The sequence below is a fragment of the Armigeres subalbatus genome, chromosome 2 (genome assembly GCF_024139115.2).
Source record: "Armigeres subalbatus isolate Guangzhou_Male chromosome 2, GZ_Asu_2, whole genome shotgun sequence".
NCBI classification, from domain to species: domain Eukaryota; kingdom Metazoa; phylum Arthropoda; class Insecta; order Diptera; family Culicidae; genus Armigeres; species Armigeres subalbatus.
The window spans coordinates 137,883,621-137,904,564 of record NC_085140.1 but is presented as its reverse complement, the minus strand read 5'-3'; the positions used below and the strand labels follow the sequence as shown (position 1 = coordinate 137,904,564).

Here is a 20,944-nt window from a genome sequence, read left to right as displayed (position 1 = left end):
TTGGCAATCCTACGCCTTTGCTCGCAGGGCTACTGGAGACCCATCATAATGCACTTTTATTTTGCATCATTTGCATTTTTATTAATTTTGTCAAATTCTAAAGGTGAGCCAGCCTAGGGCTGAAAACCTCTCAAATAAAAACAAAAAAAAAGTCAAATCTTTCAGCCCCAGCAAACATGTGTTTTGCTGAGATACCTGTCAAAGTTGCTAAAAATCAGTAAACAATTGCCCAAAACCCAGCTAACAAACGCAAAATATTGCTAATTCGGCTTAAGTGGGGATGAAGGTAATTGAGTGCGTTAGAAGCAGAGGAGAGAATTTACATTTAGGCCGATTTTGACCTGATTTTGTTTTGAGCTGTTTTAACCCGGCGGCTATTTTACGACGTTTACCTTTGCAGCGATAATATAGAAAAGGATAAGCGCGACAATAATAAATGTGAATATTTACAGAATTTTTTAAACTATTTTTAACTTTCATTCAAGTTGTTTTGAGAATTAAAAGGCTCTCACTTATCGTCTCTGTATACATATACGATATGTAGCATATCGTGAAAGATTTGCCATGATAAAGAACTGATTCGGGAGACTATACTGCCGTGAATCGCAAGTTAGTCCCATCCGTATATGGCGTCCATATACAGAAGGGACTGACTTGCGATTCACGGCAGTACGCCTCAGGATTTTTTTTTAAAGCTCCGAACGCGGGGAGCACTGGTTCTGATGATGCATTTCAACTTGTTCTACACAGCTGTACGGTCCGCAACACAAAAACTCTGAATAAGAACCTATCAAAATCTTATGCACAATTGCATGATTCTTATACAGATATTGCATTATGTCTGCACAATTATGCTAGATTTTCTTACAATTCTGTTGAAATAAAAATCATGTACACGCAAAAAAAAGCGTTCATGAATTCGTGAACTAACAAGTTCACGGTGTATTTTTTCGGGAACAATGTGACGGATTCGGGAACAACAGTCACGTTTTCTGGAACGTTCTGGAAAACGTGACTGGTGTTCCTGAATCCATGAATAAAATCACGGTGTATTTTTGCTAGTTCACGAATTCGGGAACGCTTTATTTTGCGTGTAATTTCGCATATGCCCAGTTGTTATACAAATTTTGGTAGGCAAAATTGTTAGATAATCTGACATCCGCCGAATGGGTGTTGAAGTGAACGGTTTTCGTTTGGGATGTAGTTTGACCTTTTTTACTATCAACAATAAAAAGACAAACAGTTTGTCCAGAGTTACTCCATTCGCACTTTTAGTGGATCGACCCCAGCGTACGTACTTTCCGCGCCAAGTGCCCAATCACCAGTAATGCTTTCATATGCATTTGACGTTTTTATACGCAATCATAGGCATTGACCCCTAGTCGGTGGCCCGACGATGACGCCGCGGCAGCCAAAGTGAGCTCCGGATGTTGCTGTTGCCACTGCTGGCTTCCAAACAAAAATCATTTTATATCCCCCCGGCTAGGCATTAGGAGAGCCAACTGCTGCCACCGCACGCCGTGCATTGCAGAGGCTGAAACTGCCGTAGCCGGTGTTCACGGATTTTAATCCGTCCTGGAGCGCTTAGCACGGATGGTGTTTATATGTATTTAACGGATTATGCGTCTACATGTGCGCCTGGTTCCGCGCCGGGGCACCCCGGACTTGGTTTCGATTCGATTGGATGGTGTTTGTGTGCGTGTTGTTCCGATTGTTGTTCAATCTATCTGCAGCGGCATGTAAATTTAGGCGCCACCACCGCCGACCGTCCACATCGTCGCCGCTCACTGGCACCGTTGTCGGATTCCGCGGATTGCGCTTCCGCGCCAACCGTGACCCATCCGACGATGGACGTCGGGCAGTTGTTACTGGGACGTGTCCGCCGTGTTCGAAGCAAGGATTTCCAGCCTAGCAGTGCAAGGCATAAATTTCCTAAGGGGAACACATGTGCGTATCCGAAGGTCGGCAATGACGACGACGGCAGCTAATGCTAAAGCGGCTATCGTTTCCAATTGATGGAAATCGGTCCTCCCTCCCCGATCAGGGTAGCACCTGTACCCAAAGCTTCGAGCTGACGGCGAAAAGGTGTGAGAAGCAATGTTTGTTTTGGGTATAGCAACAACGTGGTTAACGCTGGTTGTCGTCGGCAGGGGAGCCTCCTAAACCCGGCGTGGGTACACTTTTGTCGTTTACTTTCGTTTTCTATACCATCCAATCCCGCCATAAATCCTCACCGGTATGCGAGAGCAAGGACATATCGTATTACCGGTTCGTCACGGTCGTAAAAGTACCAAAAATGGTTCATTCCACTTACGGGAGGTGCGGGAACTGCCATCACATCACGGGCATTGTTTGTCCAGGGATCGGCCAGTTGTAATAGTTTATCTAATCGCCTTAATCCCTGGGCATATCCGAGCCCGAGCGCCTGCGCTTCGATATGCGTTTCGTGGAATAGTGTGTTGTTATATGGGCCGTTGAGAATAACAATGTTGCGATGTTTTGAAGTAAATAACATTGTTGGTAGCTCATGGCAGTTTGAAATCTATTAAACCACATAAATGGACTTACTTGGTCACAAAGCACCACCGTTTGACATCAGGTTCATTGATACACCTCAATTCCACATTACAGCAAGTTATTAAAATAATAGTTCCAAACATCACGGTCAAGTGCAGTGTCCATCTAAATTCATCATTCTGCAATTAGCGAAATTAAACCAAATGTATCGTCACCCTCCTTCAAATCGCTTCCCCGATCCCTCGGAATGATCTCTCACAGGTCTGAAAAATGATGAAAATAAAAACAACCCACAGAAAACCCCTCGAGCGAGTCCACTCAATAACTCGCCCGCTTGGTCAGCGAAGCAAAGCCATAGCCAGGATAATTTTGCGGCTTTCGTTCGTTATCAAATTAAATTTGCCCCTCAGGTTACGAGTGACATTTTTTGTACCTGCACTCTCGTCACCCTATCCTGCAGATTCCGGCAGGAAGCACGCTGAAAGAGTAATAAATTTAATTGATTTCCTATGTCCTGCACTTACCGTTTACTTTGCTGAAATCGAAATCCTTCCGATCTTGCATGGCGGCGGCTGCGGCTGCAACGGCTGCCACCGGCGACTGCGGAATCATCCCTCGGTCCGCAGTGGCTCCGTTGCTAGGATTCGGTGGCGGTTGGATTCCGGACGACACGGCACTACTGCTGAGGGTGGCGCTGTTCGGGATGTTACTATTGCTGTTATTGTGGCTGGAAACCGCCCCGGCGGAGCCATTCTCCGCAAGGGAAGTGCTGACGCTGATTCGCGGCGTCAGCGAGCGGGTGGCGTTCGATCCCATCAGCGATTGGGAAACACTGATCGCCGGGTGGTGCTGGTGATGGTGGTGGTGTTGTTGCTGCTGGTGGTGCTGCGGGTGGGGCAGCTGTTGTTGCTGTGGCTGCTGCTGTGGGGTGCTGCTCCTGTTCGAGGTGGATCCACCGTTGGTGGCCGAAATAGACGACAAGTTCAGATTATCGCTGGCGATGAGAGCGGCGGCTGCGTTCGGATGATCCGAAATGTTTGACGACGAGGATGACGATAGGTGCACTTTTGGGCTGGACATTTCCAGCTCTCGGCCGTTTGATGGGGATACCGGCACGGAGGATTCCTTCTTCGGTGATTTAGGACGTGTCAGTGCTAGGGCTTGTTGCTGTTGGAAATGGAGGGGAAAGAATGGTATCAGGTATTAGTTAAAACGCAAGCTTGCTATTCACATTCATTATTTAATGCAAAATTTTAATGTTCTATTCTAAGAAGCTTATATTTTTAGTTTAGTAAAAGTAACGTATACGCTCATTAAAAGAAAATGAAAAATATATTCTCCTGATAAAAACCAAGGGAAGATAAAACAGTATGCAAAAGTGGACTTTTTTGAGAAATTTTAGTATCGGTTGATTAGTTTAGAAGTCCGTACTTTGTTTATTAAATATTTGGAACATATTTTTGAGGAGTGAAAAAAGTCAGAAATAAAATATAAGGAGTTTATTGAATAATGTGATACGTGAAGACTTTCGGCAACATTAGAGATTTAATTAACACTCAATTTCGGGTGGGAACTTATTCAGCAGAATATGCCATTTGGCCGTACAAATCATTAGGCTGAAAACCAACGACCGAAAGTCATTGGGTCCAAAATGTCATTCGATTGAAATGGGCACACGGCCAGCGAACTTTTGTCATTTGAGTTTGAGTTTGATTGACTGCCCGTTGTTGTTACTGTACCAACTTCTTGTACCAACAAATGTTTGCATAGAACAAGTACTAGTGATATCATTTACTAGGTCACACCGGCGCCTGTTACCAAACTGTCAAATATTCCATTTGTCCCAACGAACCATTAGGTCGAAACCAAGTCGGGCAATGGCCATTTGACCGAATTTGACATAACGCCGACAATATCGTGATGGCTATTTGATTGAAATAGTCGTTTGGCCGAATAGGTCATTTTACCGAAAATGCTATTTGTCGGTAATCGTTGTTGGGCTAGAAGATCATTTAGCCGAAAATGTCATAAGATCGAACGGGAAATATGGCCAAGCAGGTCATTTAGCCGAAAATGTCGTTTTGCTGAATTACCGTTTGATCGAAATGATTATTTTGCTGAAAGGGCCACTTGGCCGAAATGATTATTTCCTCAAAAATCCCGATTGACCGCGATGGCCGTTTGGCTGAAAAAGCCCTTCGTATGAAAATGTCATTTGACCGAACATTTCATTCGGCCGAAAGTGACGTTTTCATTTCTCACTGTTTTTCCACCAATTCCCACTTCTCATCGTGTGAAGTATGAAGTGACAAATGAGAATAGGGAAAGGAGGAGTGAGACATCTCATTCCTCACTCCTTATTTCTCACTTCTCATCCAAATCCACACACTTAATTTTTTTACCGAGATCTCAGCAAAATGGTCAACTTTTACCGAGATTCGCACAGCCGTGCCCCAGCAATCATGTTTTTTGCCGAGATTTCTGTCAAAATTGCTGAAAATCAGCAAATATTTTGCCGAAAATCAGCTAACAAACGCCATTTCTGCTGAAACATCAGTTTTTTATTTTGCTGGCGCACGGCTGTGCGGATTTTTGCCGAGCTGCACAAATAAAAACTAAGTGTGCAATCCAATCCAAATCCAATCCAAATCCATTCCAAATCCAATCCAATCCAAATCCAATCCCAATCCAATCCAAATCCAATCCAAATCCAATGCAAATCCAATCCAAATCCAATCCAAATCCAATCCAAATCCAATCCAAATCCAATTCAAATACAATCAAATCCAATCCAAAATCAATCTAAATCCAATCCAAATCCAATCCAAATCCAATCCAAATCCAATCCAAATCCAATCCAAATCCAATCCAAATCCAATCCAAAACAATGGTTCAGTAAGTTTTCAATCTGTTATTTTTTTGTTAAATATCTTGGCTGTGCATATGCACAGCATATGTTTCGAAATGGACAAATTGATATGAAATTTGCGAAAAAGAATCCACGTGTCTTGGAGGGACTCGAACCCTCAACCTCCTACTCTCTAGATAGGCGTGATAACCCCTACACAACAGACCACTTAAAGGTCACGTTTGCGGAAAAGCCATCAGAATCCGAGTACCAACCTCCACCGCGGTTAGCTCTCTTTTTACCAAATTGAATATCTTTCGGATCTTGATTTGTCCAATCTCCACATGTAGCTTTACTATTGTATACCCACAGCCAAGCAGTGCACATTGTTTATTAAACGAGAGGATCGCACTCCATGCCCCCAGGAACTGTCTGGGCAGGACGGTATAGAATGCGAATTCAATCGCACTCTGCTGTGCCAAAGGCTTGCTTGGCTAAAGCATTTGATGAGTTTGATTGCCTTAACGTAACCGCACGTTGGGCAATCCTCAATCAAATGCAACAAGTGATCGCATTCCGTCATGCGAGCATGCTGATTAGTACAGCTGTGGTATACAATAGTAAAGCACGTAAGATTGGAACAAATCAAGCATCCGAAAGATATTCAATTTGCAAAAGAGAGCTAACCATGTGAAGAACTGGATTCTGATGGCTTTTTCCACAAACGTGCTTTAAGGTCTTGGTTGTGTAGGTATCACGCCTATCTAGAAATAGAGAGGTTGAAATTCAATCCTCAAGACACGTGGATTCTTCGCAAAATTCATATCAATTTGTCCATTCAACAGCTTTATATGCATATGCACAGCCAAGATATTTAACAAAAAAATGGTTTTCGTACGGCCGAGTTGCCGAATAATATGCAATTAACTGTTATTTTTGTTATTTTTTTGTGGCGCATTTGGAAGGATGGGTTGCGCATATTAGGCTTTATCGTTGACTTCAGCCTGAAAAAACGATAAGGATTGTTGCTTATGTAGATCTTTTTCACACTCGACCAAAAAAATGTTTTTTGAAGAAAATATAACTTCATAAAACAATATTAAAATACAATCTCCATTACCGTTCATCTCATGTACACTTGTTCTCGCTGGAGACATGGAAAGAGATTTATAACAATTAAGATTAATTTAAAGATCATGATCACAACATATTTATAAACCGAGAAGTCGTTCGAATTCGCTCCATTCAAAGAGCTTCTGATTGCACACAAACACATCAGTGCCTCTGCTGTTGGGCGCAACGCGGTATCCGTTACGGAGAGTTGCAATATCTAACGAAATCAGTTTCAATTGAGTTAACTGCCCAGCTGACGATTCCCTGCCGGTTCAGCGGGTGTTGTTGCTGTATTGGTAACTGCGATTGTTTGATCATCACTTGGCCGAGACAATTAATTCCACCCCGCGCGCGATGGGGATAGGAATCTGATTCCTGACGACGGACTTGAGTAGATTGTTTATGCGTCCACGATTCCCTCGCTAGTCGATCAGACGATCTGTAACATTGACCTAGTGAAATAGATTTCGTAGTTAGAGGAATGTAAAGAGCCGATATCGGCAATAGAAATGACAATTGACACCGTCATCTGTCAAACGAATTTGAAATTCCGTCATACTCAACGGTTGATAAATTTAAATAATCTCGCTCATCTTTATAGCGCCCGCACGCTTTAGAAGACTCATCCAACCAGCGAACGTCCGTAGAGCCGTTTTGCCGCGCGCAGGTCAATCGATGTTAAGTAGCATCACGAATAAAATTCCCCACATAATTGATCGCACCCGTCCGGCAGGCGCGAGGAGGCTGTGCCGTGACTTGGACTTGGACGATACCAGCTCCCATAGATATACGGGTGGCGCCTTGATCTCTAGCCTCAATTGGGGTTTCGCGCACTGTCGACGGGGAAGATTAAGATTAGTCAACGCTTGGCAATGTCCGTAGGTTCGGCGAAGGCGCGGGAATACACACACGGACATATGACAGTCGAGAATTTCAGTTTTCGGATCGGTAAAATTATAGCTTTCGTTTAACTGGCGCAATTAACGACTCTGTGGTGTGACTCGATACGGATGAGTGACTTGTGATGGTGGCTGCCTCGGGGATAACAATCATTTGAATACGTGTTCCATTTTTTTCCCTCGACATCGTTGGTGACACGTCAAATTGTGCCACACACATGTCGCAACCGTCCCAACGCAACCGAACGAGGGTTGTCGGATGAGCAGCAATCAAGTAGCAATGCCGCTCTGGAAGGATAGGAAGATTGTAGGATAACGTTAATTCATTTTTCGATCATGTTTGGAACATATGCCAAGCTAGTGAAGGAATTCCTTTGACACTCGAGTGAATGTTTCACCCCATTAAGGTGAGCTACGGGGAGAATGATTCGAATGTATAGAAGGGAAAATGTGCGTGGGACACGTATTTATTGCTTACATGCTTCTAGATTCAACACAAATGCACAGTAATATCAATATAATTTTACAAAAATCCAATATTCCACATAATGTTTCAAATTCGAAAACCTGCATGTTGAAAATTCTTTTTAGGAAAATATTTTTAAATAAAATTCACGGTGTACATTAGACCATTCTCCCCAAATGAAAAAGTATGCAAAGTAAGAAATTACCTCTAATGTGCTGTTCTAATAATTACAAAAGTAATAAACATTAAACAAACCTGTTCAACAACAATGATATTCGGGCCAACGAAGAAGAGCAAGCGGCCAAAAGGGCAAAATTGGAGTTATTTATTGAGTGCTGCTGCCTTCCGCCGCGCCATCATCATCCTATCCTGGGGAGAGCTGATGATGATGATGGTGATGGCCCGACGTGCGACGCACAATGCAATGGAGCGAAATCAACAACCGGAGAAATTGAGCATCGGGGCCGGCACATGGACGTGAAACTGATGGTTTTTCGGTGCAACCTGTTGCACCGCCGTCGACCTCGCTTGCCTGGATGAAATTCCTTATGGCCCCGTCAATCGTTTCTTGTGCGATGCGTTCGGGGAGGGTTACGAGCGCCGGGTGAATCGAGAATGGAAGGAACAATACAGCAGCAGCAGCAGCAGTGGTGAAAACAGTTGGAGAATGGACATTTCTTTTTTTTCTGCTGTATCACAAAACTTGTGTTGCTGATCCTTGAGGGGCGATATGTATGTTTTCGTTTGTTGGGTGATTTCCTAACAGGCGAACCGTTTTATGGGAAAATTATGTTTATGACCTACAAATTGCGACGGGTGGAGGCAAGTATGTTGTTTATAGAGTTGAATTAATATAGATTACCGCGAGAATTAATTTCGATTTTGGAATTAGAAACCAACTTCAAAGGTATTACATTTCTAATTTCGATTTAAAAACCGACCTATTGTATTATTACGATAGATTGAATCGCATAGAATTAAATAAATCAATGAAAAAAGTTTGAAATATGGGACGCAAAAAATCAGGATCCTGGTCTTTGCAGTTTACCGTAAGACTCCAAAATAAAATTCCAATTTCCGGAAAAATTCCGGCGAACTTTCTTAGGCAATTGACTGTAAATTTCCGAGGAAACTGCAAAGAATCTTCCGAAGAGACATCGAAGTGTTTTAAGAAAATTGTGAAGAATTACCCGACGGAATTATCAAAAAAACATCCCAAGGAAATCCCGAAGAACTTCCTGAGGAAATTTTGGAGAATTTCCCAAAAAAAACAGAAGAATTTCCCGAATAAAATTGAGATGATTTCCATGAGGTTTAACCCCGGTTTATTCTTCGGAATTTCTCCGTAAATTCTTCGGAAAATCGATCTGAACACGATTTGGGCAATTACAGTTTTTAATTCGCAATTTCATCAATTGAAAATTTGTATTCCTATAATTTTGTTTTTCTAGTTTTTTATTCAATAAAATAATTTCTTGTATCTATATATATTTTTGATTTTTAAAACATATTAGTAGTTAAAAATCTTTATTAATGTTAAAGCAACAGACAAACAGACATAACACTTGTGAAATCCTCATCGTTCACGGATTTAATGGTCAATTTAAAATATCATTAGTTGGCCAATCGATCACTCGTGGCGCCAGCATCGGATTTGCACGATTTTGACGTTTCCTTACTACCGCCATCTGGTTCGTGGTTTGCCCAACTTAGTGAAAACAACAGAAGTAGTTAGGGTGCTCACGACGATGAATTTCATGAGTGAATGTTCAATGTGTTATGTCTGTTTGTCTGTGGTTAAAGTCTTGAAATTTTGAAATTTTAAGGGGATATTTTTATATAAAAATACCTAAGATTGTATCACTCATCACTATAATGTCTTATTCAAAAAGCTTAGTTATGGAAGAATGCTGAACCTCAAATATTTCACTCTTCAAAGGGAGAAGTAGGGTGGTTTACCGGTAGTACCGAAACCGGTAAAACCGGTATTACAGGCCCATTTTTGGATACCGAAATACCGGTTTTGTCAAGGTCTAGAAACCGGTATTTTCGGTATTCCAATTTTCATCAAAATTTAGTAGATAAAATACTTTTTTATATGGGTGGCTAGAACCGCATGGTGTAATTAGTGTGCTCTTACTTTTCAGACCACTTACAGCAGTAAAAGAAAAGAAAATAAAAAATCCCACAAATTATTTATTCTATTCTTAGGGAGAAACAATTGTTTAAATTTATCAAACCATGTTGAAGAATAATTAGTTTTTGCTTTTGGTGAATCGACTCACTAGAAAAATTCAGTTCTGCATGAGATGTAAATCGAACACAATACTAAGATGCACTAGTTTCTTTTCTCTTTAGGTAAATCTGGATAACAATATTAATTTCCAAATTTGTTTCTATTTTTCGCTTATGCATTTATATTTGAGACATCCAAGAAATGCAGGAAAGAAATTCCTTTTCCAAAATGAAAAAAAAATCTTTATTTTAGAACAGTTTTAGATAACGCATTAAATGCCTACGATTCGGTAGATGGAATTAAAGAATGACGGGCCCTGTGTGGAAATCCGACGCACTACTTTTTGAACATGCTTGCTTCTCAGTTACAGAAAAACCCAAGCGTCAGAGGAGAGCCAGCCTCGGGCTGAAAACCTCTTAAATAAAGATAATAATAATAAACCCAAGCGTAACAAGATGTACCTATATGTTATAGACAAATGAGTGCCGATGGATAACGCTCCCAGAATTTGGAATCATAAATAATGGTTTCAGTGTTGAAAACGTCATCTACATGACTAATTTGTTCAAAACTTTTTTTTAGAAGCCAAATCCACTTTATGATTATTGATGTACTCATAACGCTGGAGTAGTTCTGTATTTTTGTTCAAAGGTACATTGCTCTAAATATAGCATCTCAGGCTAGAGTGTAAAATCTGTTCAAAATGACACGCGTCATTTGACATTATGTAATGTTGACTCCCACGCATTAGATTACATATTTACATCATTGTTTTGTTAGACAAAGTTGTAGGCAGCTTTAAGTGCTTCAAGTTTGTCATACCTCATGATTTGATATTTAGTTTCCGAAAAAAGTTCTGGAAAAATTGAACAATTGAATTCCAACGACACAACACTGAATGCTTGCGATAGTCATGATTTAATAAAAAAAAACAGGAAAACTTTAATGAAACAACAAAATAAACTATACCCAATTGATAGTTTAGGTTTTATTCCATTTTTCGCCAGATTTTGGGCGCAAAATATAAAAACTGTCATTAAATCTTAATATTACACAACAGTACATAATGATTTCTCGATTGGAAATGATATGCTTTTTCAGAACTTAAAATAAAATCCTCAGAAAATACTTCAATACCGGTATTATACCGGTATTACCGGTATCAACATCGTCAATACCGAAATACCGGTTTTCACTAAAAGTGGTCAAAACCGACCACCCTAGGGAGAAGGGTCATTTGGCCGAAACCCATTTGGCCGAAAGTCATCGATCAAATAATCTGTTCTGCCAAATGATCTATTCTGTCAAATGTCCTTTTCGGCTTAATGTCCTATTCGGTCAAATGATGCATTCAGCCAAATGTCGTTCGGCCTAATGGTCTGTTCGGCTAAATGGTATATTTGGCCAAACAACTTTTGGCCTAGTGGCCTATGGCAAGATGGCATTCGGCATTTGGCAAAACGGCCCTTCCCCTTTTAAAGGTATACGAATAAAAGCACGGAGGAGCCAAACATTAATCATTTTTCAATATTGTTTTATAAATGTGTATAACTTTGAAAATAAATTTTAAGCTTAATTGAATCACTTAAGAGGGTTAATAAAGCTTTTCTTATCATGTATTGGGCTCGAGCCTGGTAGTCACTTATAGGAGCAAAAGGCCCGAGAAAGCCTTGATTGTCTTGAAAAACGAAGATCTTTTTTTAATCTTTTGTTTATTTGAGAGGCTCATTTTCCGTAAAGCGCTACGGAGCCGAAATCATGTTTCTAGTACAATTTTAATCTTGATAATGTTAGTTTTGGGGAACCGATAAACTCGCGATTTGGTCGAGGATAAGGCATACAATAAAACAAAGGGAAAGGAAAAGGATTTACGGTACTTGACTAATTACGATTCTAATGGTTACATGATTTAGATGCTTAACGATATTTCTGTAACGATTCGATCTGTAACGGAACAAACAAATATTTTCTTGGGAGACAACAAGAGAAAGACATACGAGAGGGAATAACGACAGACATTGATGAGCAACAAGAAGAAGACATTCGTGATGGGGTACGACAAGAAGGCAATGGTCACAGCCTAAAATCTGCCATTTTCAAGAATTGGTGGACAAAGGACATGTATTCGAGGTCAAGACACGGCAACACTTCCCCAAGCAACACACTTGTCATAGATGAGTTACTACAACTTATGTACGACTGAATCAAGTCATATATGAGTTGGAGTAACCAAATCAGTCTGAATTGTGTTACTCGGGTCCCTAATAGGTTTTCTTTGTTTTCCTCGGACCCGGAGATGTCCATTTAGCGCAATGTTCTCGCAGGCCCACACGACATGATCAATGTCCTGATAATCTGCGCCGCAAACACAAAGATTGCCTTCTGAGAGCCCCACTCTGAAAAGATGTGCATTCAAAGTGTTGTGATTGGACATTAGACGACACATGGTTCGAATGAAGTCTCGTCCCATATTCATTTTTTTGAAACATGGACTCTTCGATACCTGCGGACGAATTGAATACAGCCATCTACCCAACTCCCCATTTCATTTCTGTTGTCAGCTGTTCAAGGTTTCCTGACGAGCTAATGTGAAAAATTCATCGAAGGTGATTTGTCGATCGTAAATATCATCTTCCAAAGCGCCCACCTTAGCCAATGAGTCCACTTTCGCATTTCCCGGAATCGAGCAATGAGAAGGGACCCAAGCCATGGTGATTGTGTAAGACCGTTTTGATAAAGCACTCAAAGCTTTCCGTGAACGAAGATCATGTAATGGTTGATGTCCAGAAACTATACCCGCATTTACTTTCTGCCAAACTTATTTATTTAAAGTTTTGAAGTGTTGATTAACGTGAATTTCGATTATAAAGCTCGGAATTTACTCGGGAAATTTTACGGAATTACTTCGGGAAATTCTTCCCGTTTCTGACTCCAATTCTGTTTCTGATTTCAAATCCATTACTAATTTTAATTCATCATTATTAAACCGTTTTCGAACCTTATTCTGGTTTCGATAATGATTTTGTAGCTGATTCTGATTGTTGTTCTGGATCTTGTTGTGATTCTGGTTTCGATTCTGATTCCAATTTTTTTTTCCTGATTCTAATTCTAGTTTTTGCTGTAATTCTGGCTATGATTTTGATGATGTTTTAAATTCTGATTCTGATTCTGACTTTGATTCTGATATTCTGATATTCTGATATTCTGATATTCTGATATTCTGATATTCTGATATTCTGATATTCTGATATTCTGATATTCTGATATTCTGATATTCTGATATTCTGATATTCTGATATTCTGATATTCTGATATTCTGATATTCTGATATTCTGATATTCTGATATTCTGATATTCTGATATTCTGATATTCTGATATTCTGATATTCTGATATTCTGATATTCTGATATTCTGATATTCTGATATTCTGATATTCTGATATTCTGATATTCTGATATTCTGATATTCTGATATTCTGATATTCTGATATTCTGATATTCTGATATTCTGATATTCTGATATTCTGATATTCTGATATTCTGATATTCGCATATTCTGTCATTCTTATTCTGATTTTGATTCTGATGCAGATTCTAATTCTGATTCTTTTTCTAATTCTGATTCTGATGCAGATTCTGATTCTGATTTTGATTCTCATTCTGATTATGATACTGATTCTGATACTGGTTCTAATACTGATTGTGATATCGATTGTGAAACTGACTCTGGTACTGATTCTGATTCTGACGCTGATTCTGATACTTATTCTGATACTGATTCTGATATTCTGATATTCTGATATTCTGATATTCTGATATTCTGATATTCTGATATTCTGATATTCTGATATTCTGATATTCTGATTCTGATTTTGATTCTGATGCTGATTCTAATTCTGATTCTGATTCTTTTTCTAATTCTGATTCTGATTCTGATTTTGATTCTGATTCTGATTCTGTTTTTGATTCTGATTCTGATTATGATACTGATTCTGATACTGGTTCTAATACTGATTGTGATACCGATTGTAAAACTGACTTTGGTACTGATTCTGATTCTGTTACTGATTCTGATACTGATTCTGATACTTATTTTGATTCTGATTCTGATACTTATTTTGATTCTGATTCTGATACTGATACTGATTCTGATGCTTATTTTGATTCTGATTCTGATACTGATTCTTATACTGATTCTGATACTGATTCTGATACTGATTCTGATACTGGTTCTGATGCTGGTTCTTCTGATACTGCTTCCAATACTGATTCTGATACTGATTCTGATACTGATTCTGATACTGATTCTGATACTGATTCTGATACTGATTCTGATATTGATTCTGATACTGATTCTGATACTGATTCTGATACTGATTCTGATACTGATTCTGATATTCTAATATTCTGATATTCTGATATTCTGATATTCTGATATTCTGATATTCTGATATTCTGATATTCTGATATTCTGATATTCTGATATTCTGATATTCTGATATTCTGATATTCTGATATTCGCATATTCTGTCATTCTTATTCTGATTTTGATTCTGATGCAGATTCTAATTCTGATTCTTTTTCTAATTCTGATTCTGATGCAGATTCTGATTCTGATTTTGATTCTCATTCTGATTATGATACTGATTCTGATACTGGTTCTAATACTGATTGTGATATCGATTGTGAAACTGACTCTGGTACTGATTCTGATTCTGACGCTGATTCTGATACTTATTCTGATACTGATTCTGATATTCTGATATTCTGATATTCTGATATTCTGATATTCTGATATTCTGATATTCTGATATTCTGATATTCTGATATTCTGATATTCTGATATTCGCATATTCTGTCATTCTTATTCTGATTTTGATTCTGATGCAGATTCTAATTCTGATTCTTTTTCTAATTCTGATTCTGATTTTGATTCTGATTCTGATTTTGATTCTCATTCTGATTATGATACTGATTCTGATACTGGTTCTAATACTGATTGTGATATCGATTGTGAAACTGACTCTGGTTCTGATTCTGATTCTGATACTGATTCTGACGCTGATTCTGATACTTATTATGATACTGATTCTGATACTTATTTTGATTCTGATTCTGATACTGATACTGATTCTGATGCTTATTTTGATTCTGATTCTGATACTGATTCTAATACTGATTCGGATACTGATTCTGATACTGATTCTGACACTGATTCTGATACTGATTCTGATACTGATTCTGATACTGATTCTGATACTTATTCTGATACTGATTCTGATACTGATTCTGATACTGATTCTGATACTGATTCTGATACTGATTCTGATACTGATTCTGATACTGATTCTGATACTGATTCTGATACTGATTCTGATACTGATTCTGATACTGATTCTGATACTGATTCTGATACTGATTCTGATACTGATTCTGATACTGATTCTGATACTGATTCTGATACTGATTCTGATACTGATTCTGATACTGATTCTGATACTGATTCTGATACTGATTCTGATACTGATTCTGATACTGATTCTGATACTGATTCTGATACTGATTCTGATACTGATTCTGATACTGATTCTGATACTGATTCTGATACTGATTCTGATACTGATTCTGATACTGATTCTGATACTGATTCTGATACTGATTCTGATACTGATTCTGATACTGATTCTGATACTGATTCTGATACTGATTCTGATACTGATTCTGATACTGATTCTGATACTGATTCTGATACTGATTCTGATACTGATTCTGATACTGATTCTGATACTGATTCTGATACTGATTCTGATACTGATTCTGATACTGATTCTGATACTGATTCTGATACTGATTCTGATACTGATTCTGATACTGATTCTGATACTGATTCTGATACTGATTCTGATACTGATTCTGATACTGATTCTGATACTGATTCTGATACTGATTCTGATACTGATTCTGATACTGATTCTGATACTGATTCTGATGCTGATTCTGATACTGATTCTGATACTGATTCTGTTACTGATTCTGTTACTGATTCTGATACTGATTCTGGTACTGATTCTGATACTGATTCTGATACTGGTTCTGATACTGATTCTGATACTGATTCTGATACTGATTCTGATACTGATTCTGATACTGATTCTGATACTGATTCTGATACTGATTCTGATACTGATTCTGATACTGATTCTGATACTGATTCTGATACTGATTCTGATACTGATTCTGATACTGATTCTGATACTGATTCTGATACTGATTCTGATACTGATTCTGATACTGATTCTGATACTGATTCTGATACTGATTCTGATACTGATTCTGATACTGATTCTGATACTGATTCTGATACTGATTCTGATACTGATTCTGATACTGATTCTGATACTGATTCTGATACTGATTCTGATACTGATTCTGATACTGATTCTGATACTGATTCTGATACTGATTCTGATACTGATTCTGATACTGATTCTGATACTGATTCTGATACTGATTCTGATACTGATTCTGATACTGATTCTGATACTGATTCTGATACTGATTCTGATACTGATTCTGATACTGATTCTGATACTGATTCTGATACTGATTCTGATACTGATTCTGATACTGATTCTGATACTGATTCTGATACTGATTCTGATACTGATTCTGATACTGATTCTGATACTGATTCTGATTCTGATTGTGATTTTGATTTTGATTGTAATTTTAATCATGATTCTGATCCTGATTCTGTTTCTGATTCTGAATAAGATACTAATTCTAATTCGGATTCGTATTTGGATTCTGATTTTTATTCTGATTTTGACTATAATTCCGATTCTGATTCTAATTCTAATTCTGAATTCGATTCTATTTTCGTTTATAACTCTAATACCGATATTAATTCTGATTGTAATTCTGAATCTGATTGTATTTCTAAATCTGATTCAAATTTCATTTCTGATTCTGACTATGACAATGACTCGAACTCGGACTTTGACTATGACGATGACTCGAACTTGGACTTTGACTCTGACTTTTGTTCTGTTTCTGAATCTGAATCTGAAGTTCTATAATCGAAATTTACATTACCCAACACTTCGAAACTCTTAAAGTCGGGGTTTTAATTTGGCTGAAGGGAGAAGCAGGAACAGTTTTTGCACTTCATCCTTTCCGTGTTATTTGTATTTAGAATTAATTATAATCGATTCCTCTGGTCCTTTGCTCCCATAAGTGAGAACCAAGCCCAGACCCAATACATAACCGGAAAAGCGTCATAAACATAAGTGTTTTGTTGCAATTAAGTTTTACAAACTGATCAATTTTGTATATTTCTGCATCATTTGAAATAAAAATTTACACTGGCACTAAAATTATTAACGTGGCATAAATCTGTCTGCACGAAAAAGTTGTCTTCAGTGTATCGGTATTAGTATCGGCACATTTACAATTTGCGATACTAAAAACAAGATACGTTCAATAGGAAGGAACTAATAAAGTGGGGATTGATGTTTCAAATAGAATAGGATATTTTGCTATTTGTTGTAGCCTGACACTGATACAAAATGGAAAGCGAACTAATTTATATTATACTTGGCATAAGACGAGTTAGTACTATTCCATTTAATCCCACTACTTTATTGTACCTTTAACAGATACGTACTTCGACCTCAACAGTAAGGCCGTCTTCAGTGTCTCGTACTTGACTCGACTTTATATTGGTAGTATTGCCTGTGTCCAAAACGTAGATTCTTTGACTGTCAGGTGACCTACGCGTTCCCCAGCATTCGATACGTAGCTGGACCCAGATGGGAAAATAATTCAAAATAAACATTATCAATAAGTATGTCTAATTTGAGAAAGGGTAAGTATTGGAAAGTGGGAAAACTCACTTTTATACAATGAAAACTCCAAACAACAATGTTTTCATCGACTCTTAGCAATTCTCAGATGCCAAGATTCACACAGCCAAGCTATTGGCATTTTTTTTGGCGGGATCTCATCAAAAGTGAGTGTTAAGTTTATCATTATTGTTGTTTGTGATCCATTCCTAGAAGCTGCTAAACATAATTGAAGTATCTGAAAATGATTTTTTTTCGAAGTGGGGCTGTATTGCTTTTGATATAGAAGAAGTGGATGATTAAATGTCAAAATTTTCTAAACGGTTAAGTTCTATCACCCACTAGTTGAGTGTAGATGAAACCAGGTCATAAATAATTAATCACAAAACCTTTGTAAAATTTCCAACTTAAGCCACAAATTCCATGTCCCCATCCATCATCAGTTGCAATTTGTAACCAATAAAACTGTTCCCCGACGAAACATTGTTAATCCACTGGCACCTCTCGGTTTCGGCTGATCCCATCAGTCAAAGAGGCCCCTGCGTGCCCACAGCTCAGCCAATCCGAGTGGGGTAATTGAGTACTACCAGGCTAACAAATGGCAAATAAACTTGACATTTATTATCATCAAACCGTCTTTTGCCCGTGTACAAGCTGCATTTTGGTCTGCCTTCTGTCGTCGTTGTCGTTTGCCGAGGGTTTCCCTCATCCGCTTACCATTTTTCCCATCGGTTCCACGGTGCGGTGGGTACGGCGACGTGCCATGCACGATGGCACGAGTCGTCGGTGTCAGTTTGCCCTCCTAACTGACTCTGGAACTGTCCATCGTCGTTCGAGTGCATTCACAGTTTTTGTGTGTCTTCCAGCACCACCGACGACGACCGTCAGCGTTGACTCCCTACTTCACACACAATCGCTTGGGAACGACGACGACGACGACGAAGCAAAAGGCAAGGAGTTTCCTTTTGTTTTTGCTGCCATTACTCCCCCACAGAATGGGCGCGGAACGGGCTGCGGCGCAACGTGGTTCAACTGTTTTCAAAAATCGCTCGTAAGATACTCCCGGTTGAGAGACCTCACACTTGCGGGAGAGTGAGAAAGCTGAAGTAACAAGAGTGGAATTGCTGGCACCACCGGAACTACATGTCAATTTGATAATGTTTTTGCTTCTTCCTTGCGTTTGTGGAATGCTCCCCTCTTGCGATGGCTTGTACTGTGGATTGCTATTGTTTCAGTGTTGTTATCGCTTTTTTGCCTTTATTGTGCTATAAGTTTGAGGAAAGGCTGTAGGATCACTTGAAAGTCGACTCAGTTTGACACTCATTGAGGATTGGAACAATCGACCATTTTATCGCCAAATTATGGACAGATACTTCTTTTTAATACCCTCAACATGCATGAGGAAGGCATCGCCACCGATAGATGAATTAATTTCATTTTTCCTGGTTGCATCGCTTTCGGAGCACTCCCTCGTTTAGCTACGCAATGCAATTTTTTTGTCGTACTAACCCGCAGGGACAAGGTTGGGTGATAGCCCTCGAGTGGAAGTGGTGATAGAGAGTCTACTAAGCTCGATGATAAGGCGCATTGTGGGTAAATAATGCATTATCGTATCCAGCTGTGTTGCTTCCTCTGTATCTTTGATTGCGTCGGCTTACAACTGATTCCGGTTCAAAATCTATGAAAAGCAACTCTAGAATTCATCGTAATTGGAATTGTACAAAACATTTAATTATGTCAGCACAAAGCTATTCAAACTTTAACGTCGATGACGTATGCATTATATAATATATACCTATGTTTTAACTGTTAGTAGAGGCACTAAGATGCTTAAAATAATTCATAAATGATTCTCAACAATAGCTGATTGCACCAATAAAATAATGTGCTTGAATTGTGGCAATAATATCATTGTGCAAAACAACTAAAGTTACGTAAGGGTTGTATTTTTGACTAGCAATTTAGTAAAAAATAGCTTTCTCATTTTTGATGTCTTCCACAACCATTTGATAATAAATTTGCTACCCCTGACCATTGTTTCATGATTCCAAGAGCTTGGCATTAAAACATCTAATTTTAAACATTTTGTGCTATCTCCAAGGTAAATGTAGTGAAAAAAAACAATCAAGAAAAAACAAGAGCTATTTTCCAAATAAAATATTTGCAACCGTTTAAGGTCTGGCTCGGTTAAACATATCGCTTCAAAAATCACCAAAACCATCTCCAAGATTTATGACCCAGCCGGGTGAAATTTTTCACCAACTGCTCAATTTTTCTGTCCTTTAGCAGCCCAGAAACGCAACCTCCGAAAGCTTATCGTTGCTTCCGTCTCGCGAAACGATGCCGTCTCCATCACTGTCAGCGAGCCGCCGCCGCCACGCTGCACCGCTCCACACCGGAGAGCATCAATACCCAGAGCCACGATCATCGTCATCAAACGCGAAGATTTACCACCAAGAACAGTAGCACCTTTTCCTTTGGCTGTCTGTGTCGAGAATACCTGCGCTTCCTTGGAACTGAAGTACTGGTTTGGCTTCTGCGTTTGGCTGCGGGATGAGAAGGACAAGCGCAACATTTAATGCACTCTAAATACAAACAACAAGTTTTTGCGCGACGACCACCACCACCGCGTATTTAAGTTTTTTTTTGCTACTGCTGCTGCCGAGGTTGCTGTTGAGCTTTTCGCCTTATTCTGGTTTCTCCGCAGATTCCAATTTACACATGTTCCATCATTCCGCTCTTCTCGGGTCCGATGGGTGTGTGGCGATTTTCCTCGCGACGTGATTACTCCCTCCCACTCCACCACACACTCATTCTCACTTACCCTTCCTTATGGCTGGAAAGATCTTTTGTCGCGTTGATGATGTATGCATCGGACAACAACAAAAAAATAATTACAAATAAGACGATCATTAACCGGATTTCGTTCAATTAAATATTCCACAGAAGATAAACTGCTGGGAATGGACGTTAGGCAATTTTGTCCTAATCAATTTAAAAAAAATAATGAAAATATGGTTA

General features: G+C 39.0%; 1 protein-coding gene across 2 annotated transcripts in view; it reads right to left on the bottom strand.

Moving 5' to 3' along the window:
- Positions 1–20,944, bottom strand: part of LOC134210900 (uncharacterized) — a 281,805-nt gene that overhangs the window by 121,741 nt on the left and 139,120 nt on the right. For both annotated transcript variants that reach the window (XM_062687326.1, XM_062687327.1), the window contains one exon: positions 3,042–3,684. In XM_062687326.1, the coding sequence (XP_062543310.1) occupies positions 3,042–3,684 (643 nt within the window). The remainder of the gene's footprint in view (positions 1–3,041; positions 3,685–20,944) is intronic.